Genomic DNA, 27,084 nt, shown 5'->3' with positions numbered 1-27,084 from the left:
TCATCTGCCTCACACTCCCTCTGAGCAGGCTTCGCCCTGCTGGCCCAGCCAGACTCTCTGCTCAGGGTCTCCAGTCAGACTGCCAGCCTCTGAGCTTGCACTGGTCTAGCATAGAGTAGCATCTGACACTGTTGCCTTTTTCATAATTTACTTAATTTCATCTCTGTGGTGTCAGACCCTCCTTGTTTCATCCTCTTCACTCTGATAAGCCACTGACCTCTCATCTCTTTATGTTAGGGACCTCCTTGCTCAGTCATTGGTCATGTTCTCTTATTTAGCCACAGTTATTTCCTTGATAATTTTGACGTAGGTGCATGGCTTCAGACAGCCCATACCCTGAGACCCCAAGTGAAGGCTGCACCTCCCACCCGGACTTCGTGCACTGTCCACGTTCCCATACTCAGCTGTCTACTTGGCATTGCTATTTTGCTGTGTAACAGATTCGCAAGGTGGACATGTGCTACACCACATTCCTGATCTCTACCCCACGCGTTCTGTAAGAACTCCTTCATTTCCTGCATCCTTTCCCTTCTCTATGAATGGCTACTTTCTTAGGCCAGAAACCTTGGACCATTTCCCTTCTTGGACAGCTTCATACCACATACATTGTTCCCATCAGTAAATATATTACTGTACTCTCAAGATATACCCTGCATGTGCCCACTTTTTCGTACCTCTATTGCCAGGCAGCCGGTGCTCACCACACTTCACTGCTGTGCCTGCTGCAGTAGCCTCCTCGGTCTCCTTAATCCTGCTGCTGGGCATTATGCCCTTTCTCCAAACCACCATCAGAGGGGGACCTGGCTCTGTGCGTGGCACTCAGACTGCTCAAACCTGGCAGTCACTCTCCATTTCATTCAAATATAGGCAGAGGGCGGGCCATCTCAGGAGGCTACCTCCTCTGAGCTTGTCTTCAGCCCCTGTGCCTGACAGTGGCCCTGGGCATCTACCCAGGCCTCCTGCAGTTCCTCTGCTGGGCCAGACGGGCCCTTCCTTCAGAAGTCTGCCTGTGTAGACGCCTTGTCTCCTTAGAGTCTTTGCTTAAATGGCCCTTTTTAAATAAGGTCCACTGTGTACATATTTAGAATTGCCATCATCATCCCAGTGTTTGGCACCTCTTGCCAGATGGGCTTTTTCTAATGCACTATTTCAGCGTACTATGTTATTTCCTCATTCGTTAAATTTATTATCTGCTAGAATAATAAACTGTAGGGAAGCACCTGGGACAGTACCTACAGCACAGCTGAGACTCTGTGAATACGGCTTGATGATTGTATTCTTTTGGTCCTAATATGCTATAATTCCATCCCAAGATTTTAGATATTATTGTGGAGCTTAAAAAATATTTGTGGGTGTTTTGGATATTTAGAATTCATGTATGCTGTGAAATAGAGATATTTGATTAAGAAACCTAAGGTATTAAAAACATTAGCATGTTTTTAAAAATAATATTCCTTTGCAAATAGAATTTTGTTTCTAATTCAGTTACCAAGTTTAGAAAAAATAATCAAAATGGAATCAAACTTAACGGAGTATCACTCGATGGAATGAAGTGGTGTATAGATGTGTCCTCTTCACATAAATAGAACAGAGATAGAAAAAGGAAGGAGCAGTGTCTGACCCAAACTGTTGGATCACATATTTTTGTGCTCTTATTTTATATCCCACTGAATCTGAACAGCTCTCCACTCTGTACCCTAACCCGACTCATGGAAAATAACAGTAATTAAAGCATCTCTTTTATATCTGTATATAACTTGGGGTATTTAACAATAAATTTTAGTGTTTGTAGGATATAGATTGCAGAATTGCATATTACTTTTCCATTTTATGAAATGCAAATTTTGCAAATAAGGCAGTATATTTTAGAAGCATCTTTATAAATATTTAAGTGTCTTAGAAGATACCTTTTTCTAACCATGCTCTAAGCACATCCTGTCTGTGTTTCAGGCAATGCCAGCCCTCGGTACATCCGCTGCACAACGTACTGTTTCCCATGCACGTCAGATATGGCCAAACAGGCTCAGATTCCCCTTGCTGCTGTCATCAAGCCCTTTGCCACAATTCCTTCCAATGAGGTAAGTGAGTAAAGTAGTCACTTGATAATTTACCAATTCCAGAGTTATTTTTTCATCATTATTTTCTTTTTCTTTTTTTCTTTTTTTGTCGGTACCAGGGATCGAACTCACAACCACACAATTAAGGCAGGCGCTTATGCCACTGAGCTAAATCCCCAGTCCCCCCCCTCCTTTTTCATCATTATTTTCTTATGTTATTCAGTATTGCAAGCATAAAATCGAAATATACTTATAGAATGCAAAAACAGTCATTGAATTCATTAGGAAATTAGTTGATTAGTTCATTAGGAAAACAAAAATTTCACTATAGCCAAGTATTGATAGACTGAACCCACTTTCTGGTTTGCTATAACAATGAACATACACAGAATATGTGGACCATCTCATTGGGACCAACCACATGCCCTGTGTTGAGCCCCTTGTGTACTAGTGATCCCTAAAATCTATGCATTCTGTTAGAAGAAGGTAAATGCCCTGTAGTTCTTGGTCTTACTGTACACACTTTTTGATACTGGGGCCAAAATACTCATTAACTAAGTATTAGAGAGCATGCAGTTGAAAAATCTGTTTATATTGATGAGGAAAGATACACCAAATGTGTGATCAGGAGGAAAAAAAGAAGTGGTATACATTTAAAATCCACGGTATTAGGAAGCTATATTTGATCAGTGTATCCAGAAATAATCTAACTTTACCCAAAGACATAGGCACCATAGCAGGGAGACTTAAATTGGAGAGGGAGAAAAGCTATACTTCTGGGAAGCTTGATCATGAGCCATTGCACATTGCCATAATCTCAGCAGTGGCAGACCTTTCCGAGCTTGCAGTGATAGCAGACAGCCCACTGCAGCATGCCTGCCGTGGATTTGCCACCACTGAGGCTGGACCATGGATGCCAGTTGCTGTGCTCGAAGGCCAAAGCCCCAGCCTCCATTCCCAGCAGAAACCTCACTCTTGGATCTTAGCATCTTTTGGGGAAAACTGGCCTAATGCACACAAAGAAGTAATAGTGTCTGATTAGAGGCCTGGGAGCGTCTGCAGGAGAAAACAGATTTGTCCCCTTTTTTGGACTGGCCACACCAACCAGCGGGGCACTGTGGAGAAGGGGTGATAGAACTGTGGTTCCGGGGCCTACCTCTCCTGAGGGAGGGAAGGAGAGGCAAAGGGGTGGGGTTCATGCCTAAGTGGCGTTCAGGCCCTTTGGGATCTCCATGTCCTCTCCTTCAGAGTGCAGTGGAGTGCTGAGATCTCCTTCTCCAGGGGTACAGTGAACTGGGTTAGAGTAGGCTCTGAGGGAGGCCATCCTTGTGGTGTGTTTCAGATTGCAAATCAAGCACAGTCAGCATTTACCTTACTTACTTTAAATGTGATCTAAGAAGAGAATATAGCTCAGTGGTATCAAGCTTGCCTGGCATAGGTAAGGTCCTAGATTTGATCATTACCATTGCATAAATAATAAATAGCAAAAACCAAAAACCCATGTTTTCTTCTATCATGATTCTGACAATTTAACATAATGCTTACAAATTTTCCTTTAAAATTAAACTTAACAAAAACAAGGCAAACCAATATACATTGACAAAGACCTCTTTCTGTATACAGTGTGTGTATGTTGTAAAGAATAGCTTTACTAAAATTATTTACACTATATTCAGCATTTTATAATGAAAATGTTCAAACAAAATGTAGAAGAATTTTGTATTTTATGCCCATCATCTAAATACTATTGTGACATTTAACTACACTTGTTTTGTCACATACCTATCCTCCTCCCCGCTAGATTCTCAAGGTAAGTTGCAGACTTGAGTACATTTTACTCTTCCTTTTGAGGCAGAATTCATGTGAAATAAAATGTGTATGTCTTAAAATAAATATTCATTGAGCTTTGAAAAATGCATACAACTGTGTAACATAAACCCTTGCCAAAATCTGATCTTTTTCCACATAGATTTGTTATACTATCCTAGTACTTCATATAAATAGAATCACAGATTATGCATTGTTTTGTGCAAAGTTTTTTTCTCAGCATAATGTTTTAGAGAGCTTTTCTATGGTTGCATGTATCCGTAGTATATTTATTTAGTCTTACAGAATAGTGTTTTTCATTTATGGATATGCTAGTTTTCTTACCCAGTCTCTATGCTATTCTTTTTTGACTATTGTAAACAAAATTTAGTATGAACATTGTCATATAATGCTTTACGTAGGTAGATGTACGTTCATTTCTCTTGAGTTAATACCTACAAATAGTTTGCAGGCTTGTTTTATAAGAAATTGCCAGACCATTCTCCAAAATGATTATAGCATTTTATAATCATTCAAATTTTGTATTACAGTTACAGTTAATGTACTTCTGTCTAGTACCAGACTGTTATCTTTTTAATTTTAACAATTATAATAGATAAGTAGTGATATCTATGAGATGTATTTTAATTTTTATGCTGGAAAATTTAAATTAAAAAGGGTTCACCTACCAATATAACATTCATATACACACCATCTGTCATTAACAACTGTTTGTGTATATATATTTTGTTTGTTTGTTTGTTTGTTTGTTTTGTTTTGCTTCATTTTGGGTTTTTTTTTTTTTTTTTTTTTTGGTATCTAGCTCATGACCTCACCTGTGCCAGGCAAGTGCTTGTGCCATTGAGCTAAATCCCTGGCCCCAAATGTTAATATTTTGTCATATTTGTTTGCAATAATATTTTAGAGAATTAAAATTTCATAGCTGTAAGTTTTTCTTTATGCAGACTTTTTCCTTTCATTTTCTCCAGTGTGAAACACTAATAAATTTGATATATATCCTTTTTTTAAATGTTTTTTAAATGCTGACTTTATATGCAAGTATCCATAACAATATGTAGCACTATACTTTTCAGAGACAATAACTTTTAAATAAGTAAAAAGTAAATATTCAGAAGATGCAAGGCTATACAATGACAACTAGATCTCTTCCTGCCTTCCCCCGAGTCCGAGTCTGCTTTTCAGGCAAACTTTACTTTATTTCTGATTCTCGTTAGAAATAAAAGATACATATAGCAGCATATGTATATCTATCTTAAATGATGGCGTAGCATGTACACTGTTTCATGATTTCTTTTTTTAAAATTACATTCCAGGTTACTATCAAAAGAGCTGCTCACTCTGTAACAAAACAACTTTGAAACATACTGATAAAAGAACATTATTGTAACTATATGTGTCAATTTTGAGATACAGGCAGATTAGGAAATCTGTATAGTATGGACCATAAGGCTGAGAAAATACGTGCTATAGATAATCCCCAGGGGGGACATTGACACAGCTTCTTTCTGGACTGGGATCCTAGCAATTTGCTGTTTTCATGTCACTTGCTCATGTGTTGTCTGGATCTTTTTGCAGTGGTCTATTAGTTTCCTAGTGAGGAAAAATAATGTGTCTTGAAAAAAAACCTGAAGCATATATAGAATAACAAAATATCGTAGGCAGTAACTCTGTGGTCTTTCAAGATTGTAGGTATCTGGGATTTCTGCTGCTGGATAGTGTCAGTATTTGGTACTAATTCATGGCAATGGATTGGTTTCAATTAAACAAAAGTAAAATCCTTTTTTTCACTCTCAGTCTGTGAAAGCATGAAATAGTATGAAACTCAACACCAGAAACCAGACTCTAATCTTGTTATCCTGTATTAACAATGAAATTATGCAGTAATGTGTTCTTGAAAATACAACTTTATGATATTATGCAGTAATGTGCTCTTGAAAATATAACTTTATAATACAGTATTTAGTTTTTTGGTTGGGGAAAAAACCCTGCAGACATTATTCCATGTCTTCCCCAAGATACACATCGACATTTCATGCAGCCTGAATGAATATGCTTCCTGTTTTCTAAAGTTATTTGTTTTAGCCAAATACTGCCTGTCCTCCAGCATGAAATCTTCCTTTTCTGAAAAGTTGTGCTGCATTAAATTTCTGTGCTTTCTAAAGTAATCACCAGATAAAGTTAGACAGATAACTTATTCCAAGTCTGACTTAGAAGCTCCCTTGAGAACAGTACTGTACCTTCTGTTCTTTTACCTTCGCTAGAGACGCTGTATACTGAGCAGGTAAGTGTATTTTGACAGCACTGTTTTTTCATTCAGGCTTTCTGTCCAGAAAGTCCTCCTTACTTTTTCCTTAGAACCTCAAGAATAGGACTTCGCTGAATGTACATTAAGAATTACTTCCCCTATGTGGCAGTGTCTCCTAAAAATGTTTACTTTGGCACACATGTAATCATAGCACTCAGGAGGCTGAAACAGGAGGATCCATTCGAGTTTGAGGCCAGCCTGGACTACATAAAAGACTGTCTCTAAAACAAAACAGAAAACCTACAAAACAATTTATATTCACATCGGTCTGTGTATTTTAAATGCAAGGAGACTGAGGCAGAGAGTTAGATAACCTGTTAAGGTCAAAAGTTACTAGTAGCCGAGCTAGAATCCAGATCTGGATAGTCTGGCACCAGATTCCTCACCCAAAATCACTTAGCTGTTGTTCTCTCCTCCATTCATTCCTGCCTGTTCAGCCCCACATCACACACTCAGGTGCCTCTCAGGCCTCTACTCAAGCACCACCACATAGAAACTTCAAACTTGACATGCAAAGTGAATTTCTCATCTTTAAACATTCTTCATTCTTCCACATATCAATAAGTGGCATATTATTTATCTAATGGCTCAGGCTAGAGGCCAAAAACTAAACAATTACAGTTAAGTAAAGAAAATACAGAGCATACTGGGTTAGGTATTTATAACCTCATAATATAGGAAATCTTTTTTTTATCTCTTCAAATCAAATAGATTACATGAATATTGGTATTTGTGTATTAATAGCATTTTAACATTTTGCTCTGTTGACTTATTTTCATGTTAGTCAACTTATATTGACAGTTGACTTATTTTCAGGTTAGTAAATTATTAAGAATGTATTGCTTACCTTACTAATACTGTGATATTACTGCAATTAAAAAATCTTTCTGAACAATATCCTGATTTGGCATCTTCCAAAGAGTTTATTAAGTACAGCTTTTTTAATTGGTTCCATTGTTTGACAGAACTGTTGGAAGTACGCCATTGTGTTAGCAACGGCCTATAAAAATAAACCTTATTCAAATGGTTATTATCAGAGACTGTTCCCTGGTAGCGTTTGCTTTGGAGATGTGTGCTGGTTCCAGGGGCAAGTCTCTCCGCATTGTATAACACTTCATACTTCTTACCATAATTTAAATTTCTTAAACTATGTTTTCAGTGCAACCCAATCCTACGTTTAATATATTTAATATTGAGATACTCATATAGAGTTGTTGGTTATATTATAAGCTTTTTCATTTATTGTGTTTTACTTTTGGGTGCTGTATAAGAACTGAGGTAGAGATCCTATAAATTTCAAGTCCAAATGATTGAAGATTGCAACTAATTTAATTTTGCAGTTTTTACTTAATTAGGAAATCTTTGTATTTTGTACAAGCATGTACATTTAGTTATATGCATTAGGTACTTTTACCTATAAAGCAGGTGGTAGAAACTTGTACTCCATCGGTGTTCAGGAACATATGTACTTTTAGATTGTATGTGAATATGATAAGCAAATTAATTTGCTTGCTTATTGAATTAGCAATGATATACTTTTATTCAAGATTTAAAATTTTACCTGATTGTTAACCTTTACTTACATTTTGATAGGAGCTGAACTAGAAATTAGAGATATAGACAAAATAAAACTAGCTACTCTTGGCTAAAACTTGTAGACAATTTGCAAGTATATAGCTAATTTTTTTTCCAAAATGCAGAAAAAGAATCTAGTAAGAATAACAGTTGAGGTTCAGGGAGAGTTTCACCTGAGATATGACTTCATAAATAAATGTCCTATTTATTTGATTTACCTCACTATTATTAGCTGCTGTTTCAATTCTTTGTTCTTAGTGATTGTTCCTATTATGATAGTTGCAGTAAATATGAAGAAGATATTATTGGAAGGAAATAGGAATACATGTCAGTGAAGTGATGAGAGAGTTAACAGAAAAGGAAAAGACTATCAGAGAACAGGTCCACCACCAGTGCATTCTGTCAGGGATGACCTTCGCATCCATCAGCCATGAAAGAAATTGTAGTCATGCATTTGACTTTGTAGCAAATTTTGCTTGCATGACTTGACATATTTTTGCCAGAGTTGATGCTACTGTTCAATATATTAAAAAAAAAAAAAAAAAAGTCTGCCTGACTGTAATAGTTTATTTCATGGTGACCCCATGTCTTACATCCTTTTGGAAGATGGCAACTTACAAAGTAGTTCTTACTCTACTTTTAAAGATGATGAAGCCCCACAAGTCCTGTGCGTATTAAGGTCGTGTTGCTAATAAGTGATGCTTCTGGAATTTGAGATTCCACATACCATATCCTTCTGTTCTAGCTCCATGGGCGGTAAATGGGCTTTCTGAAGTCCATTTGTTTAAGCACTATATAAAACAGCATCCCTTTTGTTTGCTGGCTGTGGTTTGAGAAATGGGCCTTTTGCTCTTATGAGCCTGCAAGGTATCTTAGAAGTGTCTATTTAAGTGTTTTTCCTTGAAGTCTTTTGATTTCAGGCTTTTGCTTCATATTCCTTGAAGGCCAGCAACCATCCTGAGCTCTCAGCAGAGTACTGGGCATCTAGTAGAGGTTTTAGTTGGGTAAATGGACTGTGTTTAGGGCTATGTAGGCATAGAAAGGCAAGCTAAACAAAAGAAAGGTGGTTGGTTTCTAGCTATAGCTACCTTGGGACTCTAATGTTTTTAGCATAATGAATCTTTTCACTGGCAATCATTGTATCTATTGAGAACCTGTTGCTAATGAAATAAAAGCTTTTATCCTACTTTGGCTATTTTGCTCATGGTTTTAAATGACCACCAACAAACTGGGTAAAACAATCACTTGAGAATCTACTGATGTTCAGTAGTTCACAAACTTAATTTATTCTATGATTCTGGCAAAGATGACTGCATTTGTGTTCACGGAGGAAAGATAGCGACAGCCATATTAGTTACCTGATAAAGAGTTTGCAAATAAAAACATTTCTCCAAACACTTCTGTTCACGAACCAAATTATTTGCAGACAAAAGCATTCATGAACCAAGGTACTGCTATATTTTGTACAAGTTCTTTAGTATAATGGGAGAGACAGCACTATTCTATCACATATTAATGATAGAAGTTCTGTTCATTATAAAGGACAGAAAATGTTTTGGAAGAATTTTGATAAAGGTATTTTGGGAAATAATAACTGTCTTCCTAGCATGATATATAACTAAAGGGTGGAGTGCTGGATTAGGAGCCAGGAAATGACTTCAGGTCTCTGTGGTGCCTTGTGTGACCTTGGGCCTCCATTCCCATGGGCAGAAGCTGGCTCTGTTGTCCCATAAATCTGCTAGTGTCTGTTTTACTGGTCCAGTCTGTTTTGGGCATTTAATGTGGATCACTACTGTTTATGAAATCACATATGTTATTAGTAATCCATGTGAATAAAATACACAGCTCAAACCAGTGATTTTATTTGTATTTTGCTATTGGTATACTTACTAGTAATGTATTTTTAGCATATTGTTCATTTTACAGTGTCATGATTGTGAGACTATGCATTTTTATATAAAGTCATTTGTAGCTATAGGCAGCCTTAGTAATAAAAAGCCCCTGAAGTTAAACTAATTACTGCATTATATCATGGCCTGTAAAGAACTTAAAGATTTACAGTGTAAGTTATTTTTAAATAAAAACTTAAAAGTCCTGATTAATTTTTAAAGATGTGCTTTATTATCCTGTTTAAGCTTTACTGTAATATTTTAAAGCATTATTAAATACTTGGAAAAATGAAATACATGCCCTCAAGCAGAATGATGACTATAACATTTAAGGAAGCTTTATTCTTTAAAGTTACATTGGCAACCGAGTCTTGTCCCTTGAGACTTTCAGTCACTCTTGTTACAATGCTATTAAAAAGTACTATGAAAAGGTTTGGCAGCTGAAGAACAGAATGCTGTCCTGTTTTAGAACTGTGTTAGAACACTAGGAGACAGACAGAGAGTCACATTTGTCAGGGCAAAGGTTATTAGAATTCTATTTTAGGTTGCAGTTTAGAAGCTAAATGTATCAAGCTTACTTTCTCAGTCACAAATTATTTAGTAAATCTTTTATCAAGAGAAGAATAACTGTAAGAATAAGGAGAAACAAGAATAAAAATTAAAACATTCTGCTGTGGTTGAATTTTTGCAAATGCAAATGTAGGCTTTCTGACCTGCAAAGGCCTGGGGAGTGAGATACATCCTTCAGACCATCCTCATCCATGCAGCACATGGCTCCGGAGAAGCTGCCATGGAGAGGAAGGGGTTTAGGCGACCAGAGCTAAGACCTACATTTTCTTATATTTTAACATTGCTAAAACAGGAATGTGTCCTTTTAACAAAAACTTAACATTGATGCTTTGGAAGCTTTGGGTCTCTTAGAATGGATGAGGTTTTGAAATCAAGGAAGTATTTACACTTCGCTAACTGTTCCTAACTTCAGTCAACTTCTATAGATACTTAAAGAATATGAGAGCTCTAAGATAAATGCAATAAATTTGTCCCTTTGTGACTTCCTTTTAGCTCCACTGTAGCATGGGTCACAATGTGTGATTTTGTGTTTGTGATCAATTAGAAAATAAAACAGTTTAAAATTTTATATTGGAAAAAACTTTTTTTCAAAAAAGTTTTTATTGAAAAAAAGTTTAAAAGATGTCAGTTATGCAGCATGTGCCTGTTACCCCAGAACTGTGAGAGGCTGATGCATAAGGATTACCAGGTTTGTGTGCAACTTAGTGACTTAGTGAGGCCCTCTATCAAAATGAAAAACAAACTAAAACAAAGGATCCAGGGGTGTAGCTCTGTGTAAAGATCTTGGGTTCAATCCACAGTACCCCACCATCCCATTTTTTCAAAAGAAGGAAAGTAGAGGAAGAAAACTTGTCCAACTTATAATTTGCAGTTGTCTCTTAGAATGTCTGAAAATGACATTCAGGTTTGTCTGACACACAGGTTATTTTTGAAGTGGTTTTTATGAGCTGTGTAGGCTGTCGTGAGTATCCTGAGAGGAACAGGGATTTGAGAGTCAAATGGAGTTTAGTTAGGTGTGTAAATTGCCTGTACTGCGTCTTGCAATGTGACCTTAACTTTTTGAGTCTCATTTTTCTTATCAATAAAACATGACATATTGAAAAGTTAGATAGTATAATGAATAACAATTATTTTTATTATCATTTGTGACTTCTGATTATTTGCTAAATAATATTAAATATTAAAAAACTTATTTTAATCTACTAGGCTGATTTTGTTCAAAGAAGCATGAAAATACAGATAATTTATATTTACCAGAGATGTAAACATTTAAGAGGCGTATCACTAAACCTCTTTAGGGATTCTAGGTGATGTGTTAGAAGGAAGAAACTAGAGACTACACAATCTGTTCATCAATAGGTAAGAGACTGAGTCCCTCACATTTTTAAAGAATATTGTATACTATTGTTCGATATTATATCACTATTTTCTGAATTTCATCTTGAATTTGGGTTTGCATGTATGCATATGCACGTGTCTGTCTGTCTGTCTGTCTGTCTGTCTGTGTGGCATTAGGGATCCAATGCAGGGCCTCACATTTTGAACGAGGGCTCTACCACCGAGCTGTCACCATCGCCATTAGCTTTTCCCCTCCCAATGTCCTTGGCACTTGCTGGCATAGTGTTTTCCCCAACTCCTCTTACTCTGTTCTGCTACCCTGTCCTTTTAACCTAGTTAGTTCTTAGTCACATTTTAGATTCCAGCTTGAAGTGCCCTCCTTGGTACTCCCTCTTAGCTCCATTGTAGCCTGGGTCACAATGTGTGATTTTGTGTTTGTATGTGTGATTACCAGGTTCTATAGGAGGGTAGGGATCTTGTCTGGTTTTTCTCACAATTTTGATCTTAGGACCTAACGGAATATTCAGAGGGCTGGGGATGTAGCTTAGCAGGACAGCAACTGCCTGGCAAGTGCAAGGTCCTGAGTTCGGTTCCCAGTACCAAAAAAAAAAAAAAAAAAAAGTAGTCAGAGTATTTGTATGTTAAATATTTAAATATGATATTTTAATATGCAGCATTATCTATATATAGAAGTACACTAGAACATTGTTTGATGGGATTTTTGCCATAAAGATATATACTCAAATGTCTATCGAACATCTTGGATATAAATGCTGTATCTGAAGCTGAAAGGGTTACAAAGTCAATAAGAAAGGAACTCACAGTGCAAGATAAGGCCAGGAGCCTGCATTTTGGATTCGTCCCTATCCAGGCAACTGCCATATTCTTGAGTTTTTCCATGTTCTGTATCAGTGAAAATATTTTATTTCCCACACATGTTCTTATGAAAAATAGCCATTTGGGGATTCATTGTGCATAATCCTTACTTTTAGTGTTGCTAGCAGATAAGAACAGCTGGGCTGATGAGAACAGCAGTTGTTTACAGAATTCCTGGACAATAAAACTTTTCATAAATTAGCTTCAATTTCACTTTTATTCTTCTCTCTTCAAATGCTCCAGTGTAACCTGAGTTTGTGCAGGCATGTGGTGTTTGCACATGTGTGCACGTGTGTGTGTAGGGTGATTCATATAAAAGGAGTGGTTTCCCTCTATGAAAGCAATTTGTAGAAAAAGTGTTGGTATGTTTAGGGTTTCAGAAAACAAAACCATCATTGACTTTCCTGAGCCATATGTCTGCAAGTTACAAAAGAAAAAAGAAAAGAAAAGAGAAAAGCTTTGATTGTACTATGTATCATGGAACTACCAAAAATACTGCTTTTCTTAATCCTAAACTGTAGAGAAAACTGAAGTATACTGTAGTCTTTAATACAGAGATGAGATTAAGTTTCTTTGAGTTTACTGTGTCTCATCCATTCTGGTTTTTTACAGTTTGAAAATTGTTGGTAAACTGTTATCTAATTACTTCAAATGTATAATTTTTTCTGTTACTTTTCATTACAAGAAAGGAATAGAAAAATATGTATTCACATATTTATCAGTATTTAATAAATATTTGATAAACTAAGAAGTCATCCCTCCCATTCCAATTCATTAATGATTTATGCTAAAAATACAAATACATTTATTTTTCTAGATGCTTTCCAATTGGTCATACATCTTTTTTAAATTAAAATTTTTTCTCAAGGTTTTAAGTCTTTTAATTCTTTACTGCAAATAACTTTGGCTATTTTCCCAAATCAAATGAAGATGAATTCCTGAGTAACTAGAAGCACCCTGCTCAGTCCAAGTGGCTGGCTACCAGGTACAGATAATCACCAGTATTTACACTGAGAGCAGATTGGACTGGAGCACTCTTGGAGCCCAGTATGTTTTCCTACTATGAAAGCGATTTGTAGAAAAAGTTTCGATATGTTTAGATAAAAGTATAGCTTCCATAGGTGCCCACTGTGAGAAGAGAAATGGCAGTTAGAATTGCATTATTTGCAGAATAACTGCGTCTTCAGCAGTGTTTCAGTTATCTTATGTGGTATGTTATAGTCTCAGCAATAACACAAATGTCTCCTGATTGGAAATTTATAAATAGTGGCTGGTTGGTTGGCTGGTTGGGTTTTTTTGTTGTTGTTGTTGTTGTTTTTTTTGTTTGGTCTTTTTTAAGGCAGGGGCTTACTATGCAGTTCTGGCTGGCCTTGAGCTCACCTTGTAACCTAGGCTGGTCTTGAACTTGCAATAATCCTCCTGCTTCAGCTTCCTGAGTTCTGAGATTACAGGTATGCACCACCACGCCCAGCTAATAGTGTCTGTTTTTATGAAGGACCACTGATGTACTTATTATCACCTTATTTCAAAAAGATTTTAAAAAAAACAATCACCTATTTAATTCCATAAATGCTTATTATTCACCAGTATGCATAAGATGCTGTTCTTGGCACCTAGGATATGTAGGTGGATGTGGCAGACAGAATCTCTTCCCTCATGAAGTTTAAGTGTCTCATGCTGAGAAGAAAGGAAAAGTAGAGTAGGTTTGGAGGGTGACAGGTATCAGCAGGGGTGTACACATTTTATATTAAATGGGGTGGTCGCGTAGACCTGACTGACAAGGCATCTCTATATAAAGATGCTTCATAGATGAAAATCATCTGAAGTTATTTTTATGGCCAGGTAAAGGTGTGAGACAAATAGAGAAAATACTTCAGTAACTTGCAGTTCTATCAGAAAGAGAAAAGGAGTTTGCCTCTGGGATTGTTATTTTATAACTTGACATTGAGGACTAGAAAGCTAGCTACAAATTATTCTGTTACAGAAGAAACGTACTTGCTTCAGAGGAGCTTGAAGTCTAAAACATTTTTATCATCTGTGGAACTTGTGTGTTACTACCCAATTAAATAGATCTTTTGCAGCGACCTGTAAATTAGACAACAGAATATAATTCTTCCTCGGGGATAAAAGACCAAACGATAATAAGTTAGTGGTTATAGGAAATATGGGAAGAGATGTGGGGACTCTTGTCTATAATCCCAGCACTGTGGGAGGCTGAGGCAGGAGGATTGCAAGTTCAAGCCTAGCCTAGACATCTTAGCAAGACCTTGTCCCAAAATAAAAAAAAAAAAATGGAAAAGAACTGGGTATGTAGCCCTGGGTTTAATCCCTCATACTGGGAAAAAAAAAAAGAAAAAGAGGCAGACGAATGGATGGGAAAAGTAGGCAGCCAGTGCAGGAAAATAGCAAGGCAGAGACAAGGCAGTGCATGTTGGCCATAACCAGTAAAGTAGATGGCCTCAATTCACTGACAGCAAGAAACACAGGCAGAGTGGATCAGGAGATGGGATCCATCGGCATGCTTTATACAAGAAACACATTTAACTTGCAAGGAAATTCATAGACTGAAAGTCAAGGAGAGAAAACAGTGCTCTATGTGACAGGGAACCAGAAAGAAGTGGGGGTGGCCTGTCCATCAGTTGCAGAGTGGTTAAGAAAGACACGGCATTTTTATACAATGGAAAGCTACTCAGTTATAAAGGAAGATGACCTTGAGGCTCCTGTGGGTAAACGGATGCAACTTGAAATCATGCTCGTAGATGAAATAGTTGAGAGTCACATGGGTGACTATCGTGCTATCTCCCTAGTATAAAACACTAAAGAAGTTACTGGGGTCCAAAATGCACAGTAGATACTGTGGAAGGGAAAGGGGAAGAAGTGCCCATTGTTAATCTATTATGATTTGAAAGCCATATTGTTTTCATTGTTCTGTTTAGTTTGGTTTTATTTTGTTTCAGTTTGTCTAGTTTTATTTAGTATGATGGCATGGATGGCTATTTCAAAGATAACAAAATATACTGTGGTAGCCACTTTTGATTTTCTGTTACCTTGTTCTGAAGCCCTGTGTATTGCTTTCATTGTTTTTTTTTTCTGATTGATCTTATTCTATTTTGTTTTGTTTGATTGTACAGGCAATTACTTTGAAGATAACAAGAGGCATTATGGTAGCCACTGTTGTTTTACTATTACCTTGTTTTGAAGTCCCCCATTGCTTCCATTGTTTTGTTTTATTCTGTACTATTCTGTTTGATTTTATTATGCCTGATGGTATGAGCAGCTATTTTGAAGATAAAGAGGGAAGGAGTAGGAAAAGAAACCAAGAAATGTAGAGAAATAGCACTCAGTTACAGAGTTCCTTAACGATGCCCCTTGAGAGCGAGCGTCTTACTGAAAACTTTCTAACAAAAAAAACAATGCTGGTCTTTGTAGGTACACCCTTCCCTTGAAGGACCCTGTCAGCCTAAGCCAGTCCCAGCAGAGTACTTTAAGAATCAGCGCTTTCCATTTAGAGTTCCTAGAGACTGAGGCGGGCGCCCAGGCGAGCTGGGAGGAAGGTGTGGAACCACCCTGTGTCCCCCTGCTGCTCCCCAGGTGCGGCCCTCCGGCCCTCCATGCGCTTTGTCCAGTGTGACCTTCCCACCGGAAGTCCTCCTGGCATTAGAGGGCTGGGTAGAAAGGACACAGTTTTGTTTGCTTGAAAACAATTTGGGCCATGAAAGGAGTCTCATAGTTCAGTTGGTGGTATATATTTCGGGATGAGCTTAGAATATTAGGGTTTGTTTCACACTGAACACTTGCAGGAACCCTTAAATTCAAAGTCTATTCCTCTCTCTTCCTTCCCCCTTTCTATATTTTTTTTCAGCTTGCAGTTTTTCCCTCCTTTCCTCTCCTCTTTCTTTCCTTATCATGTACTTATTGAGGATTTACTCTGTAATTTAGCCTGTGGGGGTCAAAGGTGACCCTAAAGCTTACATACTACTGTGGAATAGAACCTTTTAGTTAGAAATTTAGTGCAGAGAGAGAATGAGAGAGAGAAATAAACATTCAAAGCTCTATTGAACTTATTTTAAAAATTAAATAGCAGATAATGAAATAAACAAATTCTAGAAGTCCTTTGTTATAATTGGGAAATATGGAAGAATTTGTTAATTTATAAGCAGATTTCAAAACCTGTGTCCTGTGTGTCATTTTTTCCAGGGACATCTTTTTGGTGAATGGTGGAATGTGTTAAATATATTCTGCTAGAATTGTTACCATGCAGTAACAGATTTGAGGTAGAAGTGTGTGCGTGTGCACGTTTGTGTGTGTCCATCTGTCCCTCCCTCCGTCTGTCTTAACCCTGACTAGTTAAGGTACCCACCAGCCTTAGAGACTGTCCACAGAATCTCTCCAGCCTTGCTCTCCCATCGTGTCACTGGCCTGGGTTCCGTTTCTGTCGGCCACCACCGGTACCCTGGGCCTCTCATCCTGCGCTATGCCCTTCTCACTTACTGAAGTTCTCTTTTTGGCTTTTGGTGGACATATAACTCCTTATAACTGTGTGTCTCTTTGGTTTTTTACTGTTTTGGATGAACGTTTTATTAACCCCTTCCCACAGTCGATCTCTTCTTTCAGCCATGCACCTTGCTTTAGTAGCTGTCACAAGCTTCTCTGAGTTCTCAGAATACATTTGTCAGCCCTAGTGAACCGGTTTGTTCATTCAGAAACCACTGAGTGACTACTGTCTCAGTCCTTGCGGTCCAGGGGAAGGAAAGTAAGCACACTGACCTGTGAACTGTGGACCTAGAGAGCAGCACTGGCTCCAAGAAGAGCAGTGTGATGAGAGCTGTCAGTGCAAGGCAAGGGGTGTGAGACACAAGCTGTGGGTTCCCACTGGAGCCTCCTGCAGGTGGCCTGGATTTAAGTGACAAATGAATTCCCCCTTAGGGGCAGAGAGTCCTGGGGGGCCAGGTGTAGACCTGATCGTGGATGGCATCAAGCCCCAGAGAAGTCAGGAAAGAGAAAGGGGGTGTTGTGTTCATTCCGGAGGTCAGAGAAGGAAGCGTGCAGGTGCTGCTTACTCCTGGGGAAAGGGCCCGTGTTCCTGTCTGACGGCCTCAGGTTTCCTTCTGAGGGCAGAGGCAGAAGTTTCTGCTAAGAAAAGCTTATATGGAGGACCAAACACAGTTTGAAAGGTATAAAATGAGAGGAGAGGGAGAAATGACAAGAGGTTTACAGCTGTTAGCAAGGAGCAACAAAAGTTGGATTCACGTCATAAACCTTGGAGAACTGTCCGTTTCTCTCATGACTCTGTGCTTTTTCCTGCTCAAGACTTACACATCTGCAAGCAGTTTCTTGTACACAGCACAGAGGAGGTAAATACCTGAGATCAGTAGAGAATCAAGCTGCAGTTCTGTAATTTATTGTATGGGTTGTTTCTGTTCCTCCTGAACAGCGTGGATGGAATCTCACTCCCGAGGTCAGGGCCTGAGCATCAAACTGTGATTTCATATAGATGAAAGCATTTTAGACTGTGAGTCACTATTCAGGCTACATTTGTGTGTGTGTGTATGTGTGCATTCTTATTATTATTAGAAGCCTGTGGCAGCAAAAAAAAAAAAAATCGTATTTCAGTGCTAACAACAAAAATAACTTCCCAATAAGGGATAGCTAAGTCTAATAAAAGCTCTAGACATATCTGTAACAAAATAGACTCTTTAAAAGCATTCATTGGTGAAAGATGAAAATAAAATATAGGAAGAGGGAAATTTTCTGAAAATTAAAAAATGGAGTTCTAGATGAAGAGAACCAAATCCAAACATTCTTGAAAAAGCAGGAAAATGTTCTTAGAGTTAGTAATGCATTGTGTCTTCAAGTTTGTTTTTAAAAATTGTAAAATGAATTTTAACATTCAGAAAATATTCTTTTGTTTTGGAGTGATCATTTTTAAAAATCAAAATAGCATTGTTCTCTAAAAAATATGTATTGCAATACATTAACTATTGACTTGCATCTTTTTTGTCAACACAGACTGACAAAAGCCATGTTGGTAAAGCTAAAAATAGAAAATACAAGCTGCTTTTCTCATTTCTTTCACATGAAAATGTCTTTAAGAAGTTGGTACAGGCGCATCGCTTTAGCTCCTGGCCGTAATCCTCTGGGAGGCTGCCTCTGCTAGCCTTGCAGCGTGCCCGACGGGCTGCGTGTTTCACGCTTTATCACAGGATCTGGATTATCTTTTCCCATACTGTCTTCACCTTCTGCCTCTGTCCCCCATTAATCCAAATTATCACCCTGGCTTCCTCGTGTGGCTGCTCCAAAAAAGTAAGCAAGGTTCCAACCCCAAGAAAGAGATGTGTGTAAAGTCACGCTGATCATATGAAATCACAGCTGCTAGGGACACATAGGGACTGCGAAGGGTAATCTGGGAAGGGTAATCTGATACTGAATAGGATCCTTTGTCAGGCCGGAGGACTGTGTCACACTTTGGCAAGTCTGACGTTGCATATTCTCATCTTCTATTCCATCACCTCACTGTTTCCTTCAGGTAGACAGCAAGATAGGGTATTAGTGATGTCAGCCAGGACACTGCTAATGTTCCTCAGACTTGTGATGAGGAAATAAGAGAAAAGAGAGAAGAGTAATTTAAAGTGGACAATGTCTGGGTTTTTTTCAAAATTCATACATGAGTGTTAGAAGAGAGGGGGAAGTAGGTGAGAAAATAGGTGAGAGAGTGTGTGTGTGTGCTTGTATAAGGGTTAGTTCTTTTTTTTTTTTTTTTTTTTTTTTTTTTTTGTCTTTTTTCATTTTTATCGGTACCAGGGATCGAACTCACGACTGCCTGCTTGCAAGGCAGGCGCTTATGCCGCTGAGCTAAATCCCCAGCCCCATAAGGGTTAGTTCTAAAGTGTAAGGGAGGGACGCGCGGGCAGTTCACCCAGCAGGATCCTGAATCCTGTCATAGATGGCTTAGAGTCAGGTCCACCTCAGACCTGGAATTTGGCCATTGTGTCCCCTGCGCCAGTGTCACCAGCGTTGCTATAACTTGACATTCCACTAGGAAGATGGAGCTCACAGTAAAGCACCGTTTCTTTTTCACAGCGTGTTGTACCACGATTCAGCAGGCATCACCGTGGTTGATTTGTTGTTTTGCCCTGAGAGAGGGGTGGATGGTGACACCGGTGCCCTTGCTTCTCAGGCCATTTTTAAGTTGCCTGCTGTACTTTGTAGCCACCTGGCCTACCAGTGTTCCCATTTTCCTACATGTACACAAAGAAGAATCTGAAGAGCATTAGAAGCATTTTAAATGCATTTTCCTTACTCATCAGTACCTCAGTAAGTCTGGCGTGTATTTAATTTGCGCACAAAATAACCTGTTGCATGTTGTTTAATTTCATTGTTTCACTTAGACTATTTTAAACTATTAATCATAGGTTGAATAATTTTAATAAAAGGTTAAGTTTCTTAATTTTGTGATGATAGTTGCTACTATTAGCTCGGTTAAATGTTGCTAGAGTTACATAAAATAAATGCAGCATAATTATCAGGCATATTGTGTAACCCACTGATACATTAGCTGCAGCTTTGTTTTAATTTTTAGTTCCACAGTGCCACCTACTGGGCTGATCCCTTTAAAACATCTTCATACTTTTGGCTTTCCAGCTTTGGTATTTAGCTGCTTTCTGTAGTTCCACTGTACTAAAACCGAAAGTCTATAGCTAGATTTATATATTGAGACTTCTCTTAACAATATAAGTGACAAAACAAAAATACAAAAGCTTTATAAAAATTCTGCTAATGGGTCTTTGTACATTCTATTTCAGGGTTTTTTGTTTTTTGAGCATCTGCTTTTGTTTTGGAAATACAGTCTGTGACTACTTTAACATTGCCTTTTGAAGCTAAAAATATCTTCTGATACTGTTGCTTGGGAAAGCCTTCATTCTAGTCATACCCTGTTCTTTTAATTGCACGTACATGTGCTTGTTAACTTGTTTGTATCGCACTGCACGGTCAGGCCAGAAAGCCAAACAGCGTGTCCACTAGGCAAGTGTTACGTTATCTGATAGATTGAAAACTGGTAATATATTAAAAACTATAATAAGTTAAAATAGGAAAACATAAAACATAAGTAGTTTCTTTCTTTCTCCCTTCCTTTTAATTTTTTGCTATGTCCTTAGCTCTATTTTTAAATTAAGTAACTTATTTGTTTAGAGACTGAATTTTACTAAGTCACAAAGTTCCCCAGGCTTGGCTTGAACTCCTGCTTCAGAGTGCTGGGATTACAGGACTGCACCACCAGGCTCAGTTGGTGTAGTTACTTCTTTTATATAAAGCATTAAGCAAAAGTCATTTTGCTTTTTAAGCATCATTTCCATACTAAATCAATAATCATTTCCATACTGAATCAATAATACTTCCACTTGTGATCCAAAATGGACCATGCTATTTATTGTATATGCACAAAAGAGGTATATTTTGTTCAGTTACAGTATTTTAATAAAAATTAATACCAGTATATTATTTGACACATCCTTATTGATCCAGAAATAAGAGATTTAAATATCTCCTCCTCCTCCATCTTCCCCGGCTCTCCAGCACTTTCATGTTGTATAAACTCACGCTGCACAGAGCCGGAGCTAAGAATAGCCTATGAGGACTTCAGAGCCAGGCTCACCATCCTCTCCCTTTCACATTCATAAGGGAAAGAAGGCAGAAAGAGTACCAGGGAGCTCCTGGGGGAGGCATATTTGTGGCATTTTTAGGGCACTTTTTGGAAAGTGACTTGATTATTCAAGAAAGGCTGCACGGTATTCACTAAGATCACATGCAGCATGGAAGTGAGCTCAGTCTGTTTATGAGCTCATGCACACTTCCGTAGGCAGGCAGACATTTGCAGAGAGCAAAGACAAATCTCTGATAGTTTTCAACACGGCCTGAGAGAGATGAAACAAGACAGCTTCACTTAGAAACCCTTGCGCTGTGCCCCAAAATAAAATATAAACAGTTAAAAAGCTTTTAACATTCTTTGCTGTCACCATGATTATCTGAAAACCTTACCTACCTATCATCTGCTTTCCAAAAGAGTGAAAATTGAAAAAAGAAAGTATTTAATAGCCTAGATATAGTCTTAGACTTGACTCCAGTTTATTGCTAGACATTCACTTTCAGTTCTGCAAGTTGGAATCTGCCAGGGCTAGAATGCTTAGGTGTTAGTTGCTGACAATTTATAGTAATTTGGGGCTGGGCTTGTGTTGAGCAAATCATGGCAGTAAAAATAAAGGCAATTCTCTTTGCATTACTTCTGATTCTTCTGTCAAATAATTGTGCCATTTTTGTTTCTAAAATCTCTCAGAGTATTGATTATGGTCTTTGAACTCTATGAAAATCAAATAATGGTAAAAGCAAAGTTGGCTGGAATAAATGCAAATTGCAGAACTTCTCCCTATTTCAACTTCTGAAAACATTACCCATCTCAGAGGTTTTGAAGCCGTAGATCCGAACAGTAACCACAGGCATAATTGCTAATTAGACTGTCCTTCCGGAAACAGCTACCTGATCAATATATTTTTGTTATCTTTCACTTCTTACTCGTATTCTTCATTTATTGTCCAAAGAATCATCATCATCATCATCATCATCATCATCATTTTTTCATACCTGCATCTTTTTGTTTCTGTCGTCTTCTCACATCATTTCTTGCTATCAACTAAAGAGAAGATTTTTATGCCTTTCAAATCAAAGGTTTGTATAAAAGAGAGCTGTAGGTGTCAGTGTGTGAATATATATTTAAAACATTTCCTAGCATTTAAAAAAATCTGTTCTGCTTTTCAATTTAATGATTAGATTGTTCCAAAATCTCCTGAAAGGTAAATCCTCTTTCTTCTGGATCATTTTACCATCCAACATTTTGCAGTAACAGGAACTCATATTTACTTTGCCCATCTTGTACTTACTCTGCAGCAGCCCTCCTGTTAATGACACTTTCCTGAGCTGAGTGGTTTTGAAGGAGTACAGATTGTTCTGCAGAAATTGTAACAGTTGCCTTTTCCAAGCATTTGTACCTGACTTTGCTCTGTGCTGCACAACCCACATTATTTGACCCCAACCCTGTCAGTGCAGCCGCAGAGCTGTGTCCATGCAGTGGATCTGCAGACCATAAACTAGGATTCTAAATGTATTTATTTTATCCTTTCTCAGATTCTTTTGTGTACTGTACTAAATCTCACCCCTGCCCCCCAACACCTGTCTTGCTCTGAGACCTAGCTCATTTCTAAAATCTCAGCAGTGGATCCGTTTTCACAAGAAACATCTGCACAAGGACAAACAGCGCATCTCAGTTTTCTAAGGCCTCAGTAGAAAGTGCCCCGACCCCTAGGCCCTACCTCCCTCCATTCGCCCCATCCTCCTGCCTCCTGTTCTGTGGCCTCCATTAAAGGGCAGACTGCTTTATTTACATGTTTATCTTTAATTTGTTTTTAAATTGACATGCCAAACCCTGTAGTTCTCAAGCTTTTCAAAAATGTTATCTTTAGGAGATTTATAAAATAAGATGGATCTTTGTGGTTTTATTCTGAAAAGTTGGAGGTATTGAGAAACTAGGCAACTTTCTTTTTCTTACCTTTCTTTGTAATGCCTAGCCTTTCACTATCAAATGTGACATATAATGCTTTGCACATGTGTTTATGCAGAAGTCGCAATTCAGTTATGCTTTTTTTTTTTTTTTTTTTTTTTGGTTCTAGCAAAGCACGACCAGCCACGTTGAAAGTCTCAGAAACAGTCTGACATTTGATAAAATCAGAGAGAGGCACAAGCCAGCTCCTGGCCTAATAAGCAGATATCCTTGCATGTTTCTTCAGATAGTTGAATTTTTGAAGAAATATTTTGTGTACGTTGAAAAACCTACATAAACAGCATATGGCTATGCAATACTAGGGCTTTTAAAAGCAAACCAATTCATTTCTTTATTTGTAGTTTATAAGTAAACTTAGAAAATGTAAGAAATAAGATACCAGCACATTTTAGCATAAGGGTAGTTAGGTAATACTATGTTTTCTTTCTCCTTTTTTCATATTCAGATAAGTAAATATACATATGAACAAGGACATAACATATGAGTACATACTTTAAAATGACATTTTTAGTTTACTTTTGTTTGGCTGTTGTGGATAGCCTTGTACTACCTTGAAGTCATCAACAGGGGCATCAGCTGTCCAGGCAAAGGTCAGCTGCTGGAAGTCCCTTGATGAGTGCCATTAGAAGACTTTTCAAATTTTAATTACAAAACGGCAGTACTACACCAACCTGTTCATTTCATTTCGCTTGCTTCTTGCAGACTCCGCTTTACCTGGTGAATCATGGAGAGAGTGGGCCAGTCCGATGTAACAGGTGCAAGGCCTACATGTGCCCCTTCATGCAGTTCATCGAGGGAGGAAGGAGGTACCAGTGTGGGTTTTGCAACTGTGTGAACGATGGTAAGTGTGCCACTAAATGCTCTATGTGAAGGTGCTTTACTTAAAAAGAAAATATATTATGCTTCCTGGTTTAGGGGAAAACAGTTTTTTTCCCTAGGTAGCTGTAACCTTTTTATAATCTCTCCAGAAGGAAACTGAGTAGAACGTTCCCTGTTGGGAACTCCACGGCCCTCGTGGCTTTACAAGCTGCAGGAGCTCCACAGAGAAGTGGTGCTGTTTCTTCACTTGAAAGTAAACTGACAGTGCAGGGCAAAGGGAAGGATTTGTTCTTTAGTCCCCTTCCACAGAGTCTCAGCTGGAAGCAAAAAGCCTCTGGTGTTTACAGGTGATAAACCCTAGAGACTTTTCTCAGCTGTTGGATAGGTGCACAGTGATATTTAGGAGATGCTGTAACGTGTTACAGACTTTCCCCTCTGATAGAAACGCTGAACCTCTTTCGGAGACAGAAGCAATATTATGAAGCACTTTCCTGTATTCATTATAATTTCACTTTTTTATCCTTTTATGAATTCACATGTTGAAAACACTGCAAACTTGCCAACGAGTTCTTTCTTTTCGCGTTTCTCAGCTTTTCTTCGTTAGTAAATAGCGTGCTCAGGCCGAGCTCATTCCCACGCTCACATTTGTGTCGTTAACCGGGCGATGGTTACAAGGTGAGCTCTTCGTGGCTGTCCCTCTGTTCCTTACTGTCCTAGACAGGCGGTTCTGTCTGGAGGACGCATGCACCCGGCTGCCGTGCACCACGTCTGACTTTGCTGTCAGTGTCATCGCATTCCTGGCCCCTTGGCTCTGCGCATTCCTTGCTATCTCCTTGTTGTCCTGCCTCTTAGCACACACAGCCCACAACCTTCTCTAGTGTCGCAAGGCAGAGACTGGCCTGGTGAGCCGGTCACTGCTTAAAATTGCTTTGCTGGAAGAAGAAAGAAGTGGTCTCTGGCCCACATCGCCAAGGCCATGCCTTGGGCTGCTTGGGAAGCCTCTCCACTGCCAACTGCAGCGTCTACTTAATGCACACTGGAGGTCACAGTGAGACCAAAGTCTGTTAGTTTTCCACCCTTCTTCTTCAGTGTTTAGAGGCTGCCCTGTCAGGGGGAGCCCTGACAAGACAGATGATACGGGTGTCTCATTCTAGATGAAATCGGTGACCAAATCCTTCGTTATCGTTCAATTTGGCACTTGGACTTCAGGAGCCCTGTGACAGTTGATCTCTTTGGCTGTTAGGTTTTTAGTGTTTTGTTGCGGACAGGGCAGGGGAGTCATAAAGCATATGGATACAGTTCCCAACAAGTCCACCAGCTCCTCAGTGTCTCACCCAAGCTCTTAGCTTTCCTAGGCAGGTGATCAAAAACTTATTCAGCATATACTGCATGAGGGATCTTTAATTTGGTGTCTCACACACAGAGAAACATACACACTCACTCACCGTTCACACATAGCTCAGGACCTTGACAGGCCCAGCCGTTTACTGGGAAAAACATCTGCAGTGTTTAGAGGGTGCCCAGTGGGAGCCCTGACAAGACAGTTCATATGGCAATGCCTAGATCGTGGCTTGCCTTGAATTTTGGCATATAAAAGAAGACAGGTAATGTTAAATATTAATGAAAACATTACATTTTAATGAATATAAAATTTTAAAAGCAAACGTTTACATACTTTGTGAAGATGTATGAATGTGAACAAATTACCAGTTGTGCTGTGTAGAACTTGCTGTACCATACAGCCCACAGCAGCCAGCCCAGGGTCCTGCATCTCTTCTGAAAGGCACAGAACAGCAGTTTATGGACTCAGGGCAGACTGTCCATTTCCACTTCTGTAATCTTTTCAAGACATTGAATTTCCCAAGTTCGTATGTAAACATGTATCTCATAAAGTTTATTTTAAAAGAAATGGCCTAAATACAGTAAGAATGCAGAAAAGCCAAGCTTTTCTGGTTTTTTACAAAGTCCAGCTTCGAAAATGAGTCCTGTTGTAATTCTCTTGTTAGTGTCACAAAATAATAATTTTGAGTTGTTGATTTAAAAATAAAGTTGCTTTTATGACTTTTGCAAATAGAAATGTTGTTCTTTACACAATGCTTAAACAAAGAACGTTGCCAGTTTTTTAAAATACTTGTATTGGCAGGGATTGCATAGCCCGCCCGTTCAATCTCCAGGCAACAGAAGCTCTTCCTCACAGAGATACCAGGCCTTATTTGTCCAAGAGCGCAGTATGTGACTCATAAGTGTTGCTGTGTTGTTGGGTGACTTCCAGGTCTTTGCCAGAACTAACCTTCTGAGTATTTGAATCAAATTAGAGTTCTTCAGCTGAGATCTTGGCACTCTGCTTTTTCCCTAATACAGTAATCCTCTGCACTCTTAAGCCCGAATGTTGAAAGATTACTGTGCGCACTCCCCATGGCTGAAGGTGTTTCTGCATTAGCATGTAATAAATATTGTACTTAATAGTACAGTCCCAGTAATCAGTGTTTATCCCTGTTAGGTACATTGAAAGCTCAGATGGGAAAACTCAGAATTCTTTTTTTTTAAAAGGTGGTTAAACAGGGACAATTAAATATTCGGGTCATGATGACTTTAAAACACCAGTACTTTTATCTGGTTTCTTTAGGATGTTTCAAATCATAGCTGTTCTTTGTCATCAATAACTTGTAAAAAGGTCAAGAAGATTGTTAAGAAAACCTTCATACTTTCCAAAACATGCATTTAAAATAGTTCATACTTAGAATATACTCTATCTTAGCTTTAAAGTACTTTTTCTTTTATACTTACTCCCTTCCATAATAAATTTTGAGAATTTATTAAATTGCTCTTAGTTTGTGAAAACAAAAGATCGCCTTTCCTGTTTTGTTTTTATTAGTTCCACCATTCTATTTCCAACATCTGGACCACATTGGAAGAAGATTGGACCACTATGAGAAGCCTGAGCTATCTTTAGGATCGTATGAATTCGTTGCTACTTTGGATTACTGCAGAGTAAGTGTTCCCAGGATTTCAAATGTTTATGCACTGATGTCAAATTCAAGTGAATGACTTTCATATGTAAAGGGCTGACCTGACCGTTGGTTCATAAACAAAGCCTCTCGGTGGTGCCAGCAGGACATAGAAATGCCCAAGACACAGATCCAGCCTTCTGTATTGCTACCATGATTCGATTGTCAAACCATTCACTGGAGTAATCATTCTTAAAATCAGAAAGATGGT

At 38.4% G+C, this 27,084-nt stretch overlaps 1 protein-coding gene across 3 annotated transcripts in view; it reads left to right on the top strand.

Moving 5' to 3' along the window:
* Positions 1-27,084, top strand: part of Sec24d (SEC24 homolog D, COPII coat complex component) — a 94,462-nt gene that overhangs the window by 28,247 nt on the left and 39,131 nt on the right. For all 3 annotated transcript variants that reach the window (XM_063260709.1, XM_063260710.1, XM_063260708.1), the window contains 3 exons: positions 1,951-2,078; positions 23,749-23,887; positions 26,741-26,856. In XM_063260709.1, the coding sequence (XP_063116779.1) occupies positions 1,951-2,078; positions 23,749-23,887; positions 26,741-26,856 (383 nt within the window). The remainder of the gene's footprint in view (positions 1-1,950; positions 2,079-23,748; positions 23,888-26,740; positions 26,857-27,084) is intronic.

The sequence above is a fragment of the Cavia porcellus genome, unplaced genomic scaffold (genome assembly GCF_034190915.1).
Source record: "Cavia porcellus strain 051 isolate PalLab524CR breed Dunkin Hartley unplaced genomic scaffold, mCavPor4.1 scaffold_14, whole genome shotgun sequence".
Lineage (NCBI taxonomy): Eukaryota > Metazoa > Chordata > Mammalia > Rodentia > Caviidae > Cavia > Cavia porcellus.
The sequence above is the reverse complement of the archived record's forward strand: the minus strand, read 5'-3'. Positions and strand labels throughout refer to the sequence as shown.